We start from the raw sequence: 22285 nt of genomic DNA, 5'->3' as shown, positions 1-22285 counted from the left end.
CTCTGTCCTAGCAAGGTGACTTCCAGCAGCCTCCTCGGCTAGTATGTAGAGCTTCGTCATTCAACAAATACGTATTGCATGCGTGCTGTGGGCCAGACACTGAGCACTGATCATACATGGCGAACCAGACAGTGGTGGCTCTGCTCTCTGAAGCTTATATTCCAGAGTAGAATACAGATATCAGCTAAGAAAACAAATGATCAAACTGGTCCTTTCAGGCAGCAAAACACACTGTGAAGAAATCCAAGCAAGGGAATGTAAAAATGACTAGTACTCAGGATCTCAAATTGAAGAGAGAGACCCCTCTCTCCCTCAGTGACCCTGCAGGGCAACTCTGTTGCCCCTTTCTGGGACTCATGCCCGTGAATGGTCTGAAATGTCTCATTGGCTATGCCCTTCAAGTTGCATGCCTTTGCCCTGTCAAGCCTGGCCAGTAGTCCTGTTATAATCATCGGAAGAAAGCAAGGTCTGATTCTGTGAAGGGAAGCGCAGAGCACACAGAAAAGCGACAGCAAGGCCTGCTGGGATCCTGGAAGCCAGCTTTGCCTTCTCGGAGTTTCCAAGCAATGACTCAGGGGGTGTTACTAACATTCTACCAAACTGGCGTCTCAACCAGCCTCGATAGCATCGCTCACCTGAAGACTTCATACCTCTCTCTGGAGGTGGAACCTATGTCCTTCTGTCCTCCTTGTCCTCAAATCAACAGAGACACCCTGGAGGGCCCTGTGCGGATTCTTTGAAAGTGAGTACAGTAAGTCCTCTACATACGAACCTTCAAGTTGTAAACTTTCAACAATGTGAACATGCATTTGCAGGTACAGTCTTGTAAGTTGGTTCGTGTGTCTGGCGTAGACTGGTACATGTGTGCCTCCTCTACAGATGGTTGTGCTTTTGTGTACTGCGCAGGAGGAGATATTAAGGAGAGGTGACAGGAATACTCAGAACTGTACAAAAAAGATCTCCATTGCCCAGATAATCACGATGGTGTGCTCACTCATCTAGAGCCAGACATCCTGGAATACAAAGTCAAGTGGGCCTTAGGAAGCATCACTACGCGCAAAGCTAGTGGAGGTGATGGAATTCCAGTTGAGCTCTTTCAAATCCTAAAAGATGATGCTGTGAAAGTGCTGCACTCAATATGCCAGCAAATTGGGAAAACACAGCAGTGGCCACAGGACTGGAAAAGGTCAGTTTTCATTCCGATCCCAAAGAAAGTCTATGCCAAAGAATGCTCAAACTACTGCACAGTTGCACTCATCTCACACGCTAGTAAAGTAATGCTCAAAATTCTCCAAGCCAGGCTTCAGCAATATGTGAACCTTGAACTTCCAGATGTTCAAGCTGGTTTTAGAAAAGGCAGAGGAACCAGAGATCAAATTGCCAACATCTGCTGGATCATTGAAAATGCAAGAGAGTTCCAGGAAAACATCTAGTTCTGCTTTATTGACTATGCCAAAGCCTTTGACTGTGTGGATTACAATCAACTGTGGAAAATTCTGAAAGAGATGGTAATGCCAAACCACCTGACCTGCCTCTTGAGAAACCTATATGCAGGTCAGGAAGCAACAATTAGAACTGAACACAGAACAACGGACTGGCTCCAAACATCAAGGCTGTATATTGTCACCCTGCTTATTTAACTTCTATGCAGAGTACATCATGAGAAACCCTGAGCTGGAAGAAGCATGAGCTGGAATCAAGATTTCTGGGAGAAATCTCAATAACCTCAGATATGCAGATGACACCACCCTTATGGCAGAGAGTGAAGAACAACTAAAGAGCCTCTTGATGAGAGTGAAAGAGGAGAGTGAAAAAGTTGGCTTAAAGCTCAACATTCAGAAAACGAAGATCATGGCATCTGGTCCCATCACTTCATGGCAAATAGATGTGGAAACAGTGGCTGACTTTTATTTTTCTGGGCTCCAAAATCACTGCAGACAGTGATTGCAGCCATGAAATTAAGAAAAGTTTACTCCTTGGAAGGAAAGTTATGACCAACCTAGACAGCATATTAAAAAGCAGAGACATTACTTTGTCAACAAAGGTCCATCTAGTCAAGGCTATGGTTTTCCAATAGTCATGTATGGATGTGAAAGTTGGACTATAAGGAAAGCTGAGCACTGAAGAATTGATGCTTTTGAGCTGTGGTGTTGGAAAAGACTCTTGAGAGTCCCTTGGACTGCAAGGAGATCCAACCAATCCATCCACAAGGAGATTAGTCCTAGGTTTTCATTGGAAGGACTGATGTTGAAGCTGAAGCTCCATTACTTTGGCCACCTGATGTGAAGAGCTGACTCATTTGAAAAGACCCCGATGCTGGGAAAGATTGAGGGCAGGAAAAGGGGACGACAGAGGATGAGATGGCTGGATGGCATCACTGACTCAATGGACATGAGTTTGGGTGAACTCCAGGAGTTGGTGATGGACAGGGAGGTCTGGTGTCCTACGGTTCATGGGGTCGCAGAGTTGGACACAACTGAGTGACTACTGACTGTATAGAGTACAATAGTTTAGTATCTTTACTTCAAGCCCAGGCTATCCATAAGTAAGCATTAACAACAGCAGTGATGTAGTTGGCACTGCTATACTTTTCAAGGTACTGTACTGTAAGATGAAAAATGTTTTATTTTTTGTGTTTGTTTTTATGTATTTTTTGTGTGGAAAGTATTATAATCCTATTACAGCACTATATAGCCAGTTGTGTTAGTTGGGTGCCTAGGCTAACTTGGTTGGACTTATGCATGTGCTCTCGTTCATATGTTTGGATACAGGGGACTTGGTGTAAAGTTTTAGTAATTAATTCCCTCTGCAGGGAACACATAGGGCTGGTCCCCATCCACAGGTCGAGTGACTGCAGAGAAGCCATGCTAGGCAACGTCATAGAAAATCCTTGCGCTGAGTGCATCACTTTCCCACTTCTGGCTCTGAGAGGGCCATCTGGAATTCTTCAGATAGACCAGACAGAATCCAGTTCAAGTTGACTGGTATTCCCAGTTTTATAGAAAACAAAACAAAACATTGAACATGATGAATGTTTGAGAACATAACTGAATCTCCTTAGAGTTACGGCCCTCCCAGCCCTGAGTATTTTCAGTTACCCACTTTCCTGTTTTTTCATTTTGCCTCTCCTCAACCTCTACCACTTCAGGCAGGGAAAAATGAGAAATGTTACAGATGACAGACCAGACATGATCAGCTGTAAGACAGGCCTCAGGTGCACGCCCTGGCCTAAGTGTCTACAGTTTCCAGATGAGGGAGCTAAATAATCACTAGTTTGGTCTTTCTTCCCCTTTCCTGGGTAATGATGCATTTTTGTCTGGGGAGAATTTTTTTCCGGGTCTTGTGAAGACCAAGAAACAACAGGAACCTTTGTAAAAGGAGGCGGAGAGTCACAGGATCTGTGGCTTGTAGTCTTGAGTATCAAGGACACTGTTTTTATTTAATAGCAGCTACCTGGCACTTGTCAGGAATGAGAAAAGAGAAGGGAGAGAATTGGGATAGAATCTTTTAGCAGTTGATGGTTTGGGAGCGGGAAATTGAAGTGGATTCCATGGCAGTCAGGAATCACTGGCCAAACCTGTCACTGTGTGTGCAGAGATGGGCAAACATAGGTCTTGCATTCATAGAACCAACAGTCTAGGTTTAAGTACAGCCTGAGGGTCAGCATCACTTTAAAGACAATCCCATGGGGACAGATCACATATATTCCTGAGACTCCTGCACACTGAATGCTGGTCTGTTTCAGGCTCCACAGCGGACATCTTTCCATTTCTTGTCTCACTGGTCCTCTGAAGCATGTATTGTTATTGATAATTCCTTTTAACAGATTGGAAAATAGAGGTGCAGATACGTTAAGTTGTTTGGACGACAGAATTGGGAAAAGCGAAGGTAACATTTGCTTCTCTCCCCTGCCTTTTAGCACTCTCCAGCCTCTGCCCAAGGAGTTAAATCCACCTGGGTGTCAGCCTTCCTGCGTAGCCCCTTCTTGAGGTTCTACTAGGAGGGCCCACCTCGGGGCTGTGTTGTCTGTATGCATCCCACCATTCTGCCCCCGGCTCCCTCAACCTGCAGTTTATCCTCTTAAGTCTTATTGCTTATTCCTCTTTGTGTTCCTGTTTTCATCCAGCCTTCCTAGTTGATAAGGTGGCTGTTTCATGAAGTCTATAACCAGGTTTATTTTTTAATTTAATAAATACAAGTGAAATGCCTTCATGCCCATCAATCCCTCAGTCCTGGTCTTGACCACACACTGCAAGGCAGTTGCTCTTAATCCCTTTTATAGATGAGGGACTGTCTTCATGATACTAGGCAGCCATGTCCAAGCCACCTTGCAGATAAGAGCTGGAGCTGGGTCTCGGATAAGGTGTATGTCTTATTCTTTTCTAGCACGCATCATAATCCTGAAGATGACAAGGAAAGGAACTTGTGAGACCATTGTCCTTCTTGAAATACCAGACAAGGGAAGAACAGAGGAGCTTAAACTCCTTCAAGAGAAAATGGCAAGCTGTTTGGTCCTTAGACGAAGAAAAGGGGACTATGTTTCTCCATCCTAAAGCCCACATGAATAGGGCTTTTATAACTGATTTGCTGTAGACAGACAGAAAATGAGGATTATTGAGAATGTCATCATCATGATTTCCATTCTTGAATGAAATTGCAACTATTGAATACTAACTACCTGGCAGGCTGTATGGCACTCAGGAAGAATAATAAGTCATGGTCCCTGCTGGTTCAGAAATTCCTATTCCAACGCTGCCAGGTGCAGGAATGTAAATAACTAATTACAAGAGCATGCAATGAGTTCTCTAATAGAATTAACTATAAGAGCATTAAGGAAGGACCCAACAACTGCCTTGGGTGTTATATTAGGAATACTCACAATGAAAATCAGAAGACCCAATTTGTAATGGCTAAAAATAAAACAAGGGGTTTGAATTTCTTGCCTAAGAGTTCTGGTGTAAGCAATGATAACATTGGTTTGTAGATTAGCAGTGTGTTGACCTCACAGTCACAGAATGGCTGTCATAGTGCCAATCTTCACATCTCTATTCACAACAGAAAGGTGAGTGGGTGGGAGAATGATATCTTATCTGAACCTTATGACTAAGAAATCAAATATATGCTTTGCTGTCTCTTTTTGAGCAATCCTGGGCCACATGGCCTCCCCTAGCAGCAAGGGAGTCTGGGAAATCAAAGTAGAATCATCATGATTAGGTGGATCTTGAATGAATCATGAGCCAGTCACGGGGGCTAGGAACATTGCAATTACAAACAAAATCAATGTTAGGAATGAAAAATAGGGAAGAGAGAAAGACTGCTCAGAGGCAACCTTCTGACATGAGTCATCAAGGAGAGAATTACAGAAGAGGTGCATTTGAGCTCATCCATGAAGGATAAGCAGGCATGTGTATGGTAGAGAAGAAATAAGGATATTCTGGGGGCAGGGGAGGGGGGCGGGCATATGCAGAGGCACTGAATCATGGAAGACATGTTCAAGAAATACCAGAAAGTTCTTTTCTCCTGGAGTTAGAGTTGGAATTGTAAGTGGAACAGGTTTCACTGCCGATCTAAAGAGGATAGTTGTTATTCTGTGAACCAAGAAAGTCAGTGGGCCAGAGAGCCCCACTTTGTCTCTTTTGAGACAGAGACCCATTTTCCAAATACTCTTTATCTCCGTAACTTGGAACACATTAGCCCTGTGTTCTTATTTACCTGGCATTTGCACACAGCTTCTGATTTCTTAGCAGTTTTGCACCATCTATTATTTTTATGAGTCCTGTGGGTTCCAGAGGGCTTCCCTGGTGCCTCGGATGGTAAAGGATCCACCTGAAATGCAGAAGACCCAGGTTCGATCCCTAGGTCAGGAACATCCCTTGAAGGAGGGCATGGCAACCCACTCCAGTATTCTTGCCTGAAGAATCCCATGGACAGGGGAGCCTGGCAGACTGTAGTCCATGCGCACACAAAGTCAGACACAGCTGAGTGACTAACGCTTTCACTTGTGGGTTCCAAGTACTTCAGAAGTCAAAGTATTGGCTACACTCTTCCCATAGCCTTATCCTTGTACCAGGGTCTTGTTTCAGTCTTTGAAATGCTGTTTCCTGCACCCTTGATGGGTGACAGTTTGTTTCTCCTTTAATCACGTTGACTTCCGCTGTCTTCTCAGATAATGTTTAAGTTTCCTGGACAGTAGTCAATTTCCATCAACTTCTCAGGCTTATCTCAGGCTGACTCTAAGTCTGCACGTATTTTCAGCCTTTACAGACTTTTCAGATCCAATCAGATCACATCCTGGGGCCCCCAGTGCCTGGCAGCTTCTGCAGCCCACCCGCCATGCAATGTGGATGCCACCCCTCAACTTCCCTCTGTTGGAGGTTCAGCTTGTATATCTGAGAAGCGCTAAATCACCCTGCAGGCTTTGTATTCCAGGTTTGGGTGCAATCTCTGCATTCAGGAGGGGAGAGCAGGTATCATTTCTCATCCTGCAATCTGAAAATCTCATGTTCATTGCTGTAATCAGTCATTTGATAATTGCATGGGAGAAATAAGAGAGAGAGATTCTTAATGTCTCTACCTCTTTGGGTTTGAATCCTGCATCTCCCACTCTCTAGCTATGTGGTTCAGGGAGATTTGCTGAACTTCCCTTACCTGTAAGATGAGATCGTGAGAATATCACTTGTAGTATTAAGTAAAGGATCAATGAGCTATAAAAAGTGAAGTGTCCAGAGCAGTGCTTGGCACATAGCGAGCATCCAATATGTGTTAGCTGCTAATATTAGTAATATTTTTATTACTGTGCTAATGTGTCCCAGCAAGCAGAATAAGTTAAGATCGGTTTTCAGAGACTCAGAAGTACTTCTGGATTCTTGCAAAAATGTTTTTGGGGCACATTCCCAGTGTCAATTTCTCTCATAGGTGAAAGCTCGTCAATGTATACCATCCACACCACCAACTTGCTGCCCCTGAGCCAGAGATGGTGGGTGATTCTGCCCCTCAAGGGACCAGGAAATGAGATTTCTCAGTAGTCAGACACGTGCTGATCAGAATTATCAGAAATACTCATTCTGAGTCGGAGTTTCAGAAGCAGGCTCATGACTTAGTGGCAGGAGCAGCGGCCTGGGAGGCAGAGCTGGGCGCCACTTCTCCCCCTGCTGTGACTCTGGGCAAGTCCCTTTCTCCCTCTGTGTCTTAGTTTCTCTAAACTTGCAATGACTCAGCCCAAAAATGACCACCAACAGCCTCTCTTTACCATCTCTTTAAAAAGCACGCGTCATACTTAATGGGTGGTTATGTAATATCTGCCTCTTCCCCTCAGTTGTAAATTCCAGACATAGAACTTTGATTTTTTGAGTACATCACTGCGGCCAATGCAGGAGACCTAAGAAACATGAGTTCCATCCCTGGGTTGGGAAGATTCCCCTGGAGGAGGGCATGTCAACCCACTCCAGTATTCTTGCCTGGAGAATCCCATGGAGTCTGGAGGGCCAAAATCCATGGGGTCACAAAGAGTCAGACACAGCTGAAGCGACTTAGCATATGCACGCAATGCAGTCACAGACCCTGTCAGTACCTGACAGAGTTATTGCTCATTCTAATATTTTTTTGAATGAATGAGTGATGTGGTAGAAAGAAAAAGATTTGGGAGTAAGACCCAATTTAGAATTAGGATTTACTACTTACTGAGAGACTCTCAGGATTATTGCCTGTAAAATAAGAATGATAACAGAAAAAAATTTGCCAGGTTGTTTTGAGGACTGAATATAAAACTTTACACACACACACACACCAGCAACCCTGGCCAATGCCTAGCATATAATCAGTGTTGCTGCTGCTGCTGCTGCTTTTAAGTCGCTTCAGTTGTGTCCGACTCTGTGCGACCCCATAGACGGCAGCCCACCAGGCTCCCCAGTCCCTGGGATTCTCCAGGCAAGAACACTGGAGTGGGTTGCTGTTTCCTTCTCCAATGCGTGAAAGTGAAAAGTGAACGTGAAACAATAGATATTTTACTTACTTCTGTAGAGCCTAGCAAAGGGGAATGGAGTGTTCTGTGTTCTGGTGATTAAATCCTAGGTGGCAAAGGTAAATCTGAATATATATTAATAGACTTCGAGTGCACTTACCTATCAGAGGGCAGTCAGCTTCATGCCTGCTTAGTCGCTCAGTCACGTCCAACTCTCTGGGACCCCATGGACTGCAACCACTAGGCTCCATCGTCCATGGGATTCTCCAAGCAAGAATGCTGGAGTAAGTAGCCACTCCCTTCTCCAGGGGATCTTCCTGACCCAGAGATTGAACCCAGGTCTCCTGCACTGCAGGCGGATTCTTTACCGTCTGAGCCACTAGTGAAGCCATGTTCCTAGGGTTTTCTAAAACCCCCTTGGCCTGCTAGTGACCCACCATCTTCTCCTCCTACCTTCCTTTAACCTTTGCTGCTTTTTATATAATCTCATATTTTGCCTTAGATGATTCACAAATCTAGATCCCTTGGCAGACACAGCAGAATGAGGCATAATGGGATGAGAGATGGCCGGGAGTAAGTGGCGGGTGGGAGGCAGTGGGGGAGCATTGGGAGCCTGTATCCTCCTCCCAGCCCTGGCCTGGTCCAAACTCACCACGTGATTGTGAGCGAACCGTCTCTCTGCAGGTTTCCCTCTCCACACCTGTAAAACTCTCAGCCATTAACACAGAACACAACAGCACTCAGGAACCTGGGGTTTGGGATTCAGAGCTAGGTTTGTGTCTCAGCTCTGCAACCTGACTGCTGTGAAATATGGGCAGGTCAAAGTACCATCTTTGTAAAACGGACAGTGGGATTCAAATGGGTTCATTTGGAGCATTTAAGGACACGGTGTCTCCAGAGTTTCCGGCAGGTTTGTGAATGCGAAGTTACGATTTGTTTGTTGGGAGGCTCACAGGCCGGCCCTGCCTTCCCCCTTAGTTAAAGTTTCTCCCTGATGAAGAAGCTCAGGTTTCCTGAGTCAGATGCACATCCATCAGCCTTCCTGCTGGCTCAGCACTTGGCAAGCACCGGCATCTTTCACAGCAAAGACATATCCCCACTGGGTGTGAGTGTCACCAGCTCGCATGCAATTATTTTAGTGTCTGGCCCGGGACCTCCTTCTGCCCCGATTGGGCATATCTCAGGAGAGTCTCCCCTCTTCCACCCTTCAAGCCCCACCTGGTGGCAAGGGCTAAGTCTCCTTCTAAGAGATGCTTCTCTGAGCTTCCAGAGATGCCATTTCTTCTTGATCCTCCCTCCATGATTGCCTCCTATTACCTGTCTGGGGACCCATCTCCCCAGCAGGCCACAGACGGGCACTGCCAACAGGGGCCTCTGCCATCTCCCGACTCTGTATACTGTAGGCACTTAATAGTCAGAGTCTGCATATACTTGTCCTATTCCAGGCAGTACTTCCATGCTTTACATGTATTAATGAGTTGATTTTTCCCAGCAGCTCTGGGAGACAGTGCATCCGTCAGTCCTGGCTGGAGGCAAAAACCATACCAATTATTTGAACAGAGAATTTAATCTTTAAAAATGATAACTAGATGTAAAGAGTTCACTTGGTAACTATAAAAGCAAAAATAGAAAATTGCAGGAAGCAGTTCCCACCTCTGGAGCTGAAGGCACAGAGGGAAGAGGTGGAAATTAGTCCAGCTCGGGGCTGGAAGCCACACTCTGAGGTGGGGTCTGCAGGCAACTCCTGAGCCAGCAGCACCAGGCGGGGACAAAGGACCATGAAGCGGGGTCTGAGTTTTGGAAAAACTGCAGAGTGGGTTTAGCTGCTGCTGAAGGAAGTGCCACAGCTGGGAGGAGAAAGGACATAGGGACGGGAAGCAAAAGGAACGGGCAAGTCTTTCTTTCTCCCCCTCCTGACTTTGTCTCCCTCTCATGAATAGAAAGTGGCTGGCAGAGCAGAAGTAGGGTTTGCAGAGTCCTGGCTTCAGGATCAGAAAGCAGGTTTGGAGCTGAGAGGCAAAAGCTTAAAAGACTGATCTCAGCTGGAGCTGTTACTATTCAATTTCACAGATGAGGAAACTGAGGCACAGAGAGATTCAGCAATCGGCTCAAGATTAAACCACTACCCAGAGCAGGGCCAGGATTTGACTCTAGGCAGTCTGGCTTCAGCACCTGGCTCTTAACCCCTGGACCATAAATGCTGAATGATGAATGGATAGATGGGTGAATGGATGGATGGATGGATGGATGGATGGATGGATGGATGGATGGATGGGAAGGCCCCAAGATAATGCTTAGACCAGTGCCCAGCCATGCTTCCGACAAGCACAGGTCCTCCTGGCCTGACTGTATCTTTGTTGCCCACCAGGTCATTCACTGGAACTCCCCCAAGAAGCTGCGGGTGAAGAATAAGCACGTGGAGTTTTTCCGCAACCTCTACCTGACCTTCCTGGAGTATGATGGGAACCTCCTGCGACGAGAGCTGTTCGGCTGCCCCAGTGAGGCTGACGTCAACAGTGAAAACGTGAGTGGCCCCAGGACTCGGCCACGCAGGCAGGGGTGGCCTCTCTGCTGGTCTGCCAAGGACCTCCAGTGCTTGGCTCTGTGCCAGGCTCAGGGCAAGCCCAGAAGGAACCAGGTGCCATCCCCACCTTGGAGTGGGGAACAGGGCAGTGTAGGGTGGGGGACACATCAGTAGGTCGCTTCCATGCTCATCTCTGTGGATGCAGCAGGGATACGTGTGCCCAGACCAGGTGAAGTCAGAAGGGAGCTGTCAAGCAGAGGGATCAGTGTGAGAAAAACCTCAGTGAAACAACAGGCCAAAGGTCTCTCCACACCTGGGGACTTTGAGGGCTTTGTGGACACGGCACCCACATGGGAGACCCAGGATTCAGGATCAGTACAAGGCACAAAATATCTTCATAGCTAGATCACAGACATAGCTGGCATGTACTGTATTATCCTGTTTCTTCACTGTTTATAATTTCTTTGTATATCTTATTTGATGCTCATAGAAACCTTTTTTTCCCCAGTTAGAGTTGAAGACATTTTAGACACAGAGAGGTTGCACAGTTTGCTCATGGTCACACAGCACGTAGGAGCAAAGTTGAGACTGATTTGAAGCTCTAAGGAGCAGGATGTGGGGCAGCAGCTTATTATAGTGGAAAAGGCAGGGCGTATGGGGTCAGCTTGGCCTGGCTGGGCTTTAATCCCTTCTGATTTCCACTTCTGTGATCTCAGGCAAGTTACTCAATCTCTCTGTGCTTCAGTTTCCTCATCTGTCACATAGAGATAAGAAAAACTGCCACAGGGCTATTCTGAGACTGAGAAACTCTGTGTAATCCATCTCGGTCAGCATCTGCCCCATGTTGCCGTTGTTGTTGTTCAGTTGCTATGTCGTGTCTGACTCTTTGTGGCCCCATGGACTGCAGCACGCCAGGTCTCCCTGTCCTTCACCCTCTCCAGGAATTTGCTCATACTCATGGCAACCCACTCCAGTACTCTTGCCTGGAAAATCCCATAGGCAAAGGAGCCTGGTAGGCTGCCGTCTATGGGGTCGCGAAGAGTCAGACACGACTGAGTGACTTTACTTTTACTTTTCACTTTCATGCATTGGAGAAGGAAATGGCAACCCCCTCCAGTGTTCTTGCCTAGAGAATCCCAGGGACAGGAGAGCCTGGTCGGCTACCATCTATGTGGTCGCACAGAATTGGACACAACCGAAGCGACTTAGCAGCAGCAGCAGCAGCATGTCCATTGAGTTGGTGATGCCATCCAACCATCTCATTCTCTGTCATCCCCTTCTCCTCCTGCCTTCAATCTTTGCCCTATGTTAGATGCTTGATAAATATTTGGTCCCTGTCCTTTCCTTGACCCTTAGTATTAAACACATGAGTAACTGTTTCATTCAATCAGTCAACAAACATTTATTGAAGGCCTTCTTATTCTGAGCACTGAGGATTCATTCACAGGACAATGATCCCTGCTCTCAGGGTGCTGAGATTAATATTTTAGTAGGGAAGACACAATAACTAGACAAGCTATCAGGAAAAATCATCAGCCAGTGGCACGTGTTACATAATGACATGTGAAATCAAGGAGGACTTCTGAGGAGGTGACATTTTATCTGAGACTCAAATTTAAGAAAGAGACAGTTGTGGAAGAGTGCAGGATCAGGGGAATACAAGTCAAAGTCACACGAGGAGGGGGTATCTCCTTACACCTGTCAGGAAGGCTGTTAACAAAAGATAATAAGAGTTGGCAAAGGCATGGAGAAGTTGAAACCTTGTCCACTGTCAGTAGAATGTAAAATGGTGTAGCTGCTATGGAAAACAGAATGGAGGTTCCTCAAAAAAAAAAATTATAATAATAATAATAGTAGTAGAACTGTCATATGATCCAGCAGCCCTACTTCTGGGCATATGTCCCAAAGTAAATTGAAATCCTGGAGCAGCATCTGCATTTCCGTGTTCAGTGTAGCAGTATTCTTGATAACCAAGCTATGGAGGCAACCTAAGTATCCACTGACAGGTGAATGGATAAGGAAAAGGCAGTATGTACATACACAATGAATATTGTTCCACTTTAAAAATGAGGCCAGTCTTATCATTTGTGACAACATGGATGAACCTGGAAGACATTGTTTTAATGAAATGAATCCGTCACAGAAGGACAAACACTGCACAAGTCCTCATGTGTGAGGCTTCTGAACTAGTCCCATGTACTGATGCTGACAACAGAATGATGGCTCCCAGGGGTTGGGGAGAGGGGATCATGAGGACTTGATGTCCAGGGGCTATAAAGGTGCAGTTCGTTCCAGAGATGCCCTCTACAAATATATTTAAAACTGTAGGTTTCGTGTTAAGTGATCTTAACCACACATACACACACACAATGGAAAAACCAAGGAAGTTTTGGAGGCGATGGTTATCTTTAATACCTTAAATGTGGTCACAGTAGCATGAGAACATAAATATAGCCAAACTCACTAGATTGTGCTAACTGTGTGTCATTTTTTTGTAGACCAACTATACTGCAGTACGGCTTCCCTGATGCCTCAGGGGGTAAAGAGTCCACCTGCAATGCAGGACTCGCAGGAGACGTGGGTTTGATCCTGGGTCCTGGATGAGGAAAGAGCAACCCCCTTCAGTACTCTTGCCTGGACAATCCCATGGACAGGAGCCCGGCAGGCTACAGTTCAAAGGTCACAAGGAGTTGGACATGACTGAGTGACTAAACATACGCACACTGCAGAAAGTGGGAAAGGGGACGAGAACAGCAAAGGAAGCGGGTTCCAGGTGGATGGAGTCGCTGGCATGGATGTCCTGAGGCCAGGCAGGCTTGCTGTGAGGACTGGAAGGATGGACCGTGTGCCCAGGGGCTGATAGGAAAGGTGGAGAGCAGGAGATGCCGAGCAGCGGGGAAGCAGGAGGCAGGCTGGAAGGATGCTGGGAGTGGGTTAGAGAGTCTGGATTTTGTCTTACTACTGTTGCTTGTATTCTTGGATGTCAGGAGGATTCTTTTAGACTCTAGTGCAGGTGGGGGCGGGGCGGGGTGGAGCGGGAGGCTCTGCCAGCATGCACCTACCTGGCCCTTTATCAGGATGACCAGTAGCACGGCCACCCCGCTCTCTGGCACTTACCCCCAGGTCACAGCATCATCCCCTCAATCTCCAGCCTTTCTCTAGTCACCCTCCGTGCCTTCCTCAGCATCTGCCCTTCTTCTCCACTCGCCAGAGAGGAAACAAACCCATTAAGCTCTTGACCTCCATCTCAGACTCTGGGACGCCCTTAGAGGTCTCCACAAACACTGTGTTGTTCTGAGTTTTCCTTCCGTTCTTTTCACTCAAGTCAGAATTTGTTATCATCATCAATATTTGAGTGCCCATTCAGCACTTTTCCCCCAAACATTAAATATAAACTGTTCTCCTGCTCCCTTTTTTTTTTTTTTCCTCCACAGAAGAGGCTCAAATACAAAGCCTTGCAGGGTGATGTCATCCGTTAATCTCTGTAGGGGTGAGTTCCCGTGGTGTGCTGCTCAATGCCTTACAAAGTGGAACTGCCTTTAACAGTGACTCACCAGCCCTTCCTACGCCAGTCTCCCCTGGTGGATCATCAGAGGGGAGAAATCGTCTATGGTCCTTCTTGGAATCTGTGGCTGCATTTACTTGGTGAATAAGTACTTAGGAGAGCTGGCTACCTGCCAGGTGCCATGCAGGGCACCACGGTTGAAATTAGAGGCTGCTCCAGGCCCTGGAGATGGTCAGTGTCAGAGATGGTGAGAGGACAGTCTGCCCGGGTGTGGGGAGAGTGGCCTTCTCTAAGGCTCACACCAACTGTCCCCCAAAAAACTCTCGCCTTGACACTGAGCCCACACCCACCACCTCTGCGTTCATTCCAACGTCCCAGGCTCCCCCTACCCTCCTCAGGGCCTTGCTTCTCAAGTCCTGGCATACCCGGCCTGTCCCAACCTCAGGTAACCCTTTACATCACTCTCTGTGAGGTGCCCTATTTTCTTTTCATCAGCACATACATGCTGTCCACAATTACTTTATTCATGTCATTTTTTCCCTATTTTTCCCCCAAGTATAAGACTGTTAGACACTCTACCTGTACCAGTCACCCCTAGCATAGCAGCAAGCACATAGTGAACACTCTTTAAATATTTACAAAAAGAGCAGAATGAAGGACCAGACCTGAAAACCAAGAAGTAGAGAGTTCACAAAAAAAATGCCGGTGGTTTCTCTGCTGGAGCAGAGGCATATCGGGAGAAGGGCAGAGAGTGAAGCTGACCCTTGCAGGGCCTTGGCTATGCTTGGGCATTTAAATTGAATCCTGTTGGCCGTGAAGAGTCCCCAGAGGGCTTCAAATGCAGTCAGGTTTACATTTGAGAAAAGTTGCTCTGGGTGGAGAAGAGAATGGAAGGGTCTAGACTAGAAGCAGGGAGCCTAGAGAGAGGCCGTTGCTGCATCCCAGGCAAAAATGGTGGCAGTGGGGCTCTGAGCAGGGGCAGCGGCAATGCGGACAAAGTCAGCTGGAGTGTTTTGTGGGCACTGAGGACAGGGGAGCAAGTGCAGCCAGTACCCATAAACCAAGGCAGCAGGTCCCTGGGCCCTGTTACAGGCAGCCGCCTCCAGCCTGGCTGGCCCAAAGTGAGAGGGGCTAGAGCAGGAGTCTGTAACATACAGCCTGGAAACATATCTCTGCAGCCCTGGTCTCTTGCTGCCTGCCCAGTGTTATCTGTAACCACTGCCACAGGGAAGGGGTAAGACCTTGGATCTGGCCCAAAGCCGACTGCTCTCAGTTCTGGGAAGAGGTCATTGGAGCCATGAGAAGTGTATTGATAGTGGTCCTCTTAAAGTGAGGAAGTCAGGGACCTCTCCACTGAACTGCAGATCCCAGGTGGAAAAGGGCTGCAGTGGCAGGCACCAAGTCTCAAGACATGTTCATCCACTCGGCAGATAGTCATTCAAACAGTCACCAGCCACAGGGCCAGTGATCTGGGGCAGCAGTGCAGATCGAAGCCCGACTCTCACAGCGCTTATCTAGTGAGGGGTGCAGACAGGCAGGAGGTTGTCATCAGTGTGAGAAGTGCCGGGACAGTGTGGTGCTTTGAGAGCACACAAGAAGAGGAGAGAAGGTGCATCAGGGAAGACTTCCTGGAGGAGGTGGAATTCAAAGGACGAATAAGGAGGAATGAGAAGGTGTGGAGAGTGGAGGGAGCAGCATGGTCAGTGGGGACCAGAGGTGAACAGGAGCATGGCACTCTGCCTCTAGCAAAGCCAGCATGAGTATACAGGGGACTGCGCAAGTTCGGCTTTGTGTCATTATTATTCCTTTATGGAGAAGGTGATGATGATAAGCTTTGTGGCCTTTCCAGGCTGCTCATTCAGTAGACACAGGCACCTTGGAGAGGTCACATGGATACTCTGGGCCTCAGGTTCATCATCCGATAAGTAGCTGCAGGAAATGATGCCTTTGTCATAGTGTCTCACAGATAAGTTAAATCGCCAAAAATAGGGCTCAGCACCCAGAACACAATATTCATTGAGATGGGGTTTTTTACAAACCACCTGCCTGATCATAATCTGTTGTTACACAAATGGGTTTGGGGTCTTTAAGATTTTTTTTTTTCTTGGAAGGCCTAGTAGAGAAATGGACCTACATCTCTGTGTATAAAGCATGAGCGGGGTCTATCACATTTGCTCTGATTCAAACAATCAATCCCAGGTAGATTTCCCTGCAATTAAGAGAATTTGGGTAGGAAGGAAGAGGCCATTTGGTTGGTCTCGGTGCCAGAAAGAAAGAGGGAAAGAGACAGGAAAAAGGAAAAGTAGGAGAGACAGAACATAAATTCAGGAAGTTGGGGATTCAACCCTTCAGTAAGCAGCAGACCCCATCTTCCAGCCTCTGAGGTACTTGCTCCAAAGCAAGATGATTTTGTTTGGAAGAGCTCGGGCTCCACGTGTGGTCAGAATGACAGTAGCTAATGGGACACAGTCGCTCCTGTCCCGTAGTTTGTCTGGGCATCTCTTCCTGGAACCAGTAAATTAATCTGTGTAATGCCATAAGCACTCGCTAGGCTTTAGTTACTATAATTTGATTGAAGTCGCAATGGAGGCTAGAATTTTATATATTAGCATTTCTCTCCCCTTTCCTCAGCAACCCAGCCCCTCAAGCATAGCCAAGAAACCCTGGGACTCCTCAGAACACAGCTGGATAATCATGGATATTCTCCACCCCCTAATCCATGCAAAAATCCTTCCACAGCATCCCTAACAGGCTCGCATCTGGCTTCTGCTGGAATGTTCCCAAAGACAGGGAGCCCACCATCTCCAACAGCTTACTGCACTGTTAGAAAGCTCCAGATGCTAAGCCCCATTCTTCCTCATGTTGAGTTGAAATCCCCGCTTCTGGAAATAATCCACTAATCTGAGTGCTGTCCTTTGGAGCAGTGAAAAATAAGGACACCCCCTGTGGTCCCCAATAGCTGGGCAGATAGTGTCGCTTCCATACAGTGTGTTATCCAGAAACATGTAACTGTCCCCCAGGCACTGTGTTTATAGCAGGCTGCTTTTATCATCAAGAGTGCCTGGCTCCACCTCAGGGATTTTTTTTCCAGATAAAAGAAACTCACCTTTTTAAATGCAAGGCCATTAAAATATATATTGTTATAGATGTTTTATACTTTCCAATTTGGATGGGAAGTACATGCCCTTCCTTAATTTTCAGTGACTGAGGTTGCACTGAGTAGGCTGAAGGGGCAGGAACTGGCCAGAGGAGGGGAGATGCTGTTTATCCTGGCGGGAAATGGCCTCAGACTGTTCGCTGCTTATTCCGCAGATTTCATTCTGACAGCTGTCACTTTCAGTTCATCAACTTCAGAATAGCCCTTTCTGGGCTCACCACCCTGTGCATCCTTCCTCTGGCAGCCAATTAAAAAAAAAGCGGGGTTGGGGGGGGGCGGGGAGGCGGAATCCAGTGGTCAAAGTCCAATGGTAAAATAATTATCCACTGTCATGTTAGTTAAATTATGAAACAAAACATCCAAGGGGTGAAAAAAAAAAAGACCGGACATCACTGAGTTTTCACATTTATATGTAATTGTAAGTCAGTAGACAGTGTCAGCAAACAGTTTTTTTTTCTTTCTTTCTTTCTTTTTGGCTTTGCTGGGTCTTCACTGATGCTTGGACCTCCCTCCGGTTGCCCTGCGCAGGGGCTGCGCTCTGGTTGCGGTGTGCAGGCTTCTCGTTGCAATGGCTTTCCTGTTGTGGAGCTCAGGCCCTAGGACGGGCGGGCTTCAGTAGCTGTGGCACATGGGCTCTGTAGTTTCGGCTCTCACGCTCTAGAGTACAGGCTCAAGAGTTGTACACAGGCTTTGCTCCATGGCACGTGGGGTCCTCCCTGACTGGGGATCAAACCTGTGTCTCTTGCATTAGCAGGCAGATTCTTTACTACTGAGCCACCAGGGAAGCCCCCAACTTAGAATTTTCTTATCCCATGCCCACAGCAGACATCACTAATTGATGACCTCGCTCAGCCATCTGGGGCCAGCCCCAGACTCAGAATCCTCCCCAAGACAGCACGCCAGTGAACCAGTAACAGTTTCCCAGTGATGACACGAGGTGCCAAAGCCTCCTGGGGGCATCCATGCCCTATGCCTCAGCCACTGTGCTCTCTCCTGTCTTGGAAGAGCTCTCTGTGCTGCTCAAAGAGCTTTCTCTGTTTCTTCTGGCCTCTAACAATTAGAGATTTCCTGCAGAGAAAGTAAAGAGGAAATGCAACTTTCTTCTTTACCACAATCAAGGGAGGGAGGCATCAACAAGTCACATTTCACAGATAAGAAAGCTCAGAGGAGATGCGTTATGTGAGTCAAGCAACTCCTACATGGTGAGGCCATTATTGGAAACCAGGTTGCCTGACTTTGAAGCCGTGCTTCTCAAGTGAATGTAGATCCCTATTTAAAATTAACAGAAGATGGACTGCCCTGCTGGTCCAGTGGTTAAGACTCCGTGCTTCCACTGCAGAGGACACAGGTTCAATCCCTGTTTGGGGAGGTTCCGCATGCCACGTGACATGGCCAAAAAAATATATTGCTGCTGTTCTTTAGTCACGAACTCATGTCAGACTCTTTTGCAGCCCCATGGACTGTAGCCTGCCAGGCTCCTCCGCTCATAGAAGTTCCCAGGCAAGAATACTGGAGTGGGCTGGTTGCCCTTTCCTTCTCCAGGGGATCTTCCTGACTCAGGGATCAAACCTGCACCTCCTGCTTGGCAGGCAGGTTCTTTATCACCTAGCCTTAAGGGAAGCCCCAGAAAGACATGCATAATTAGCATAAGAGGAACTACAAGTCATTCAGTGATTCTTCTAGCGGCTTTTAGTTTGTATCATTTTTCTTACTCTTTTATGAGCCTGCAAGGTGGTTATTATTAGCATTACTTTTTAGAGGAAGAAAAGGAGGCTCAGAGAATGGAATTCAGAGGATAGGTTGGCAGCAGCTCTGGAACTGGTGTCAAGCTGAGTGGTCATTTTACAACTACTAAAAACACTCCCCAATCTAAAGTTGTCATATCTGCCCCAACCCCCACACCCCGTCTCCCAGAGCTCTTGTTTCTCATTTTCTCTGCAGCTCTTATCACCAATCAATGATTATATTCTGGACTTATTTATTTTTTTGGTTATATCTCTCCAACTAGAATGTAAGCTCTGGGATCGTGTGGCTGTTTATCTGTTTCATTCATCAGTATAACTTTATGCCTATAAAAGACTGCCTGGTATGTGCTCGATAAATTTTGTCAAACAAATTAACTATTACAAATCCTTGTCTTAAAGTATTGGTGGTGCTCTGGAAAGATCCCTGTACTTAAAAATCAGAAAACCTGGCCCTAGGACTAGATCTGTGCCTTCAACTGTAACTCTTTACATGTAAGCCTTCCATGAGCTTCAGTTTTCTCACTTATAAAATGGTCAGTAAACAAACCGAGCCCAGGCTGGGATGAGAGCTCAGAGGGGTAAGGTGTGAGCAGGGCTGCAGGGTGCAGGAGGTCTCATTACTAATGTTGACCAGAAATATCATCCTGGACACCTTCCCGTCCAGCTGCTCTGAGATCTCTGCCTCATTGCTGAAATGAGGGATTCCAAGCTTAATGCCCTCGTGCTGCAAGGGTGATGGGCTGCCTGCAGGGTCACACACCCAGATACTGAGCTCACTAAGAAGGAAAGAAAACGGCACCACCATGATTTAACGAGAAGTTAAAAATAAGACACATATAAACAGATCCTACAAACCCTTTACAGCATCATTGCACGGCAGTTCCAGGGAACAGATGGCTCTGTAGAAACAGCTGTATCCCCAAGAAACCCCAGAGAAACCCTGGAGTGCATCATTGCTCTCACATGCGAGCCGCGTGTCACCAGCTCCTTCATCACGCAGTGGGCAGAGGAACCCAGAGTGGATGGCACTCAGAGTCCCATGACAGGTTGCCCAAGGCTGGCCTCCAGTGACCCTCCTTGGCATGTTAAATCCCAGAGCTGAAGCATCCCAGTGTTTGCCTGGGTGGCCAGGAGAGGGGATGAAGAAGGAGCCCAGGATCCAGAGAGTCACAGGGCCGCAAGCACACACCCCTCCTTCACACCCCTAGGCTCTGATCTATCCAAACATCATCTGTCCAAACCTGCCAGGTGCTTGACTCTCCCACATCTTTGTCACAGACCTCTGCCTACTTTTACTTTTGCCCTAACTGGCTCCTTGCATGAAACATAAGGGAAAGCTCTGAAGCAACAATGCCTCATGTAAAACGGTAGGAATACTCCCTATGGGATTTCAGGCCACTCAAACTCTGTGCCTCAGTTTTCTCATCTATAAAATGGGAAGCAAGTAGGACTGTTCCTACCTGGTAGGCTTGATGAGGGCTAAATACGGAAAGATAGGTCAGGAGCTTAGGTCAGTGTAGCACACAGCACACCACCACCCTTCCCTCCCCAGCCCCCCATCATTTTATTTGTATTATGAATACACAGTTTTTACAATTGCTAACTCGCTTCTTTATTCCCCCAACCAGATGGTATAAACAATTTAAGTGCAGACACTTGGGTTCATTCCGCATTCCTGGCGTGGGGCTTGGCATAAAATAAGGGCCTCTTAATTGTGTGGGATGTTCACATTAATGGTGATACCTGGGAGGCAGCAGACCATGCCATTTTCTTCTTTATCTTCTCAGAGCCTCGTCAGTGCTGGGAAGACGTCTCTGAACCTTCACTGAATGGTCCTAAGCCCATGTCTCTCCCTTCCCATGAAAGAATGAAAGTGGCCCATGGTTTGGTTTCCTTGGAAAACAGTGTTTTGGGTTCCTGGAACTTTGATCATTAGTACACACAGCAGGCAACCAGTGAGTTGGTAATCTTTTTCTGCCTGTCCATGTGGTTTAATAAAATTTAACTGCTTCATGGAAACCACAGGGAAGAACCGTGAATGAGGTTCCAAGAGATGTGTTAGGGTCCCAGCTTTTCTGAGCACATCCCTGGAGCTTCAGTTTCCTCATCCGTCAACTAGGGGCAAGAGGGTAGCCCTCCTGGTCTCATACACTTACTGGGAGGGACAGATGAAGAAATGGATATCAAGGCTGCTGAAAGTGAAAAGTGCCGAAAGTGTAAAGCAACACTCCTGAGTGTAATTTTATCCCCGTGTTTCTACCTGTTGTCCTAAGGCGTCAGAAGGACACGTGTCACAAGAAGGGGTGGCCTTAGAGACTTCTGAATTGGTCTGTAGTACTGTCTTCATCACTTACTGACTCAAAGAGTTCAAGTAAGCATGTTAGTTATGGGAACACAATTACTTATAAAATGGGCTTGGCAGGCTGGAAGTTTATGACTCACACAAAGTCCAAGCAGGTGTTCCTAATTGGCAGGTGGCTCTTCTCCATGATCAGGGTCCAGATTCCTTCCATCTTGTGGCTCTGCCCTCCATGGAGCATCTTCCACTAGGTGCTCTTGCTTTTGCATGAGGCAGTCTTAAAAATGGAGCCTGTAGTAGCCAGAATCTACCCACGTTCTACTGACCTGAACTTGGCCACTTCTCTCAGCCTGAGCACCAAAGATCTCTGTCACCAAGGGGGACACATGATTCAGAACTCAACAGTCACTGAACCATCTAGCATTAGACCCAGAGGTTGATGAACAAGGCATTGCAGTGACTTTATGATGTACAAGAACTTGGAGGAAATACCGCTAGTTGTGAATCTAAGCTGCTCTGTTCGTTTACTGTGACCTTGACCAAATGGCCAAAGCTTTCAGACGATGATCATCTTCGTCTATAAAACAGGCCTGCTGGTGGTCTCTGACCCATGTGAGTATTAATGAGGAAGTGCCTGCAGCACTCTCAGCACTCACCTGGCCTGCAGAGCACATGAGGCTTACAACCCAAAGTCTTTGTCCTGCTCGCCGGAGAAGTGACTTGCTCCAGGTTACATAGCAAATGAGGGTCAGAGAGGTCAGGCCTCATTGCCCACTGATCCCCATAATCTCTCCATGTAGTTTCTCCTGACTTTGAGCAGAAGTTCAGAGGCCAGAGCCCCAGGACACTGTTCCTGTCCCTCTAGAGTCCGCAGGCATGACAGCCATCATCTCTGGCAGCTCAGGGGTCAGTCTAGGCCACTGTCCTTAAGGATGGGAAGAAATAAATGCAAACGGCTTAAAGGCCATTTTCCTCTGAGTCCAAATTTCCCTGTGCCTCAGCTGGCTGCCCAAAGAAGCAATTTAGCAAATGCATTTTGTCTCAGGAGGGATCTGTCTTTTGTTTCTGCGACTTACTGGTCAGGAAACCCCCTGC

General features: G+C 47.1%; 1 protein-coding gene and 1 long non-coding RNA gene across 8 annotated transcripts in view; one reads left to right on the top strand and one right to left on the bottom strand.

Moving 5' to 3' along the window:
• The window catches only part of LARGE1 (LARGE xylosyl- and glucuronyltransferase 1), a 621285-nt gene that overhangs the window by 552143 nt on the left and 46857 nt on the right, over positions 1-22285 (top strand). For all 5 annotated transcript variants that reach the window (XM_015094041.4, XM_060414116.1, XM_060414117.1 and 2 more), the window contains one exon: positions 10329-10484. In XM_015094041.4, coding sequence (XP_014949527.2) covers positions 10329-10484 — 156 coding nt within the window. The remainder of the gene's footprint in view (positions 1-10328; positions 10485-22285) is intronic.
• LOC121819150 (uncharacterized) overlaps positions 12872-22285 on the bottom strand; it is a 119449-nt gene continuing 110035 nt past the window's right edge. For 2 of the 3 annotated variants that reach the window (XR_009600272.1, XR_006059385.2), the window contains one exon: positions 12872-22115. This is a non-coding gene — a long non-coding RNA (uncharacterized LOC121819150). The remainder of the gene's footprint in view (positions 22116-22285) is intronic. The other variant, XR_009600273.1, reaches the window with a different exon arrangement.

The sequence above is a fragment of the Ovis aries genome, chromosome 3 (genome assembly GCF_016772045.2).
Source record: "Ovis aries strain OAR_USU_Benz2616 breed Rambouillet chromosome 3, ARS-UI_Ramb_v3.0, whole genome shotgun sequence".
Classification (NCBI taxonomy): Eukaryota; Metazoa; Chordata; class Mammalia; order Artiodactyla; family Bovidae; genus Ovis; species Ovis aries.
This window is presented reverse-complemented; position numbering and strand designations above follow the sequence as displayed.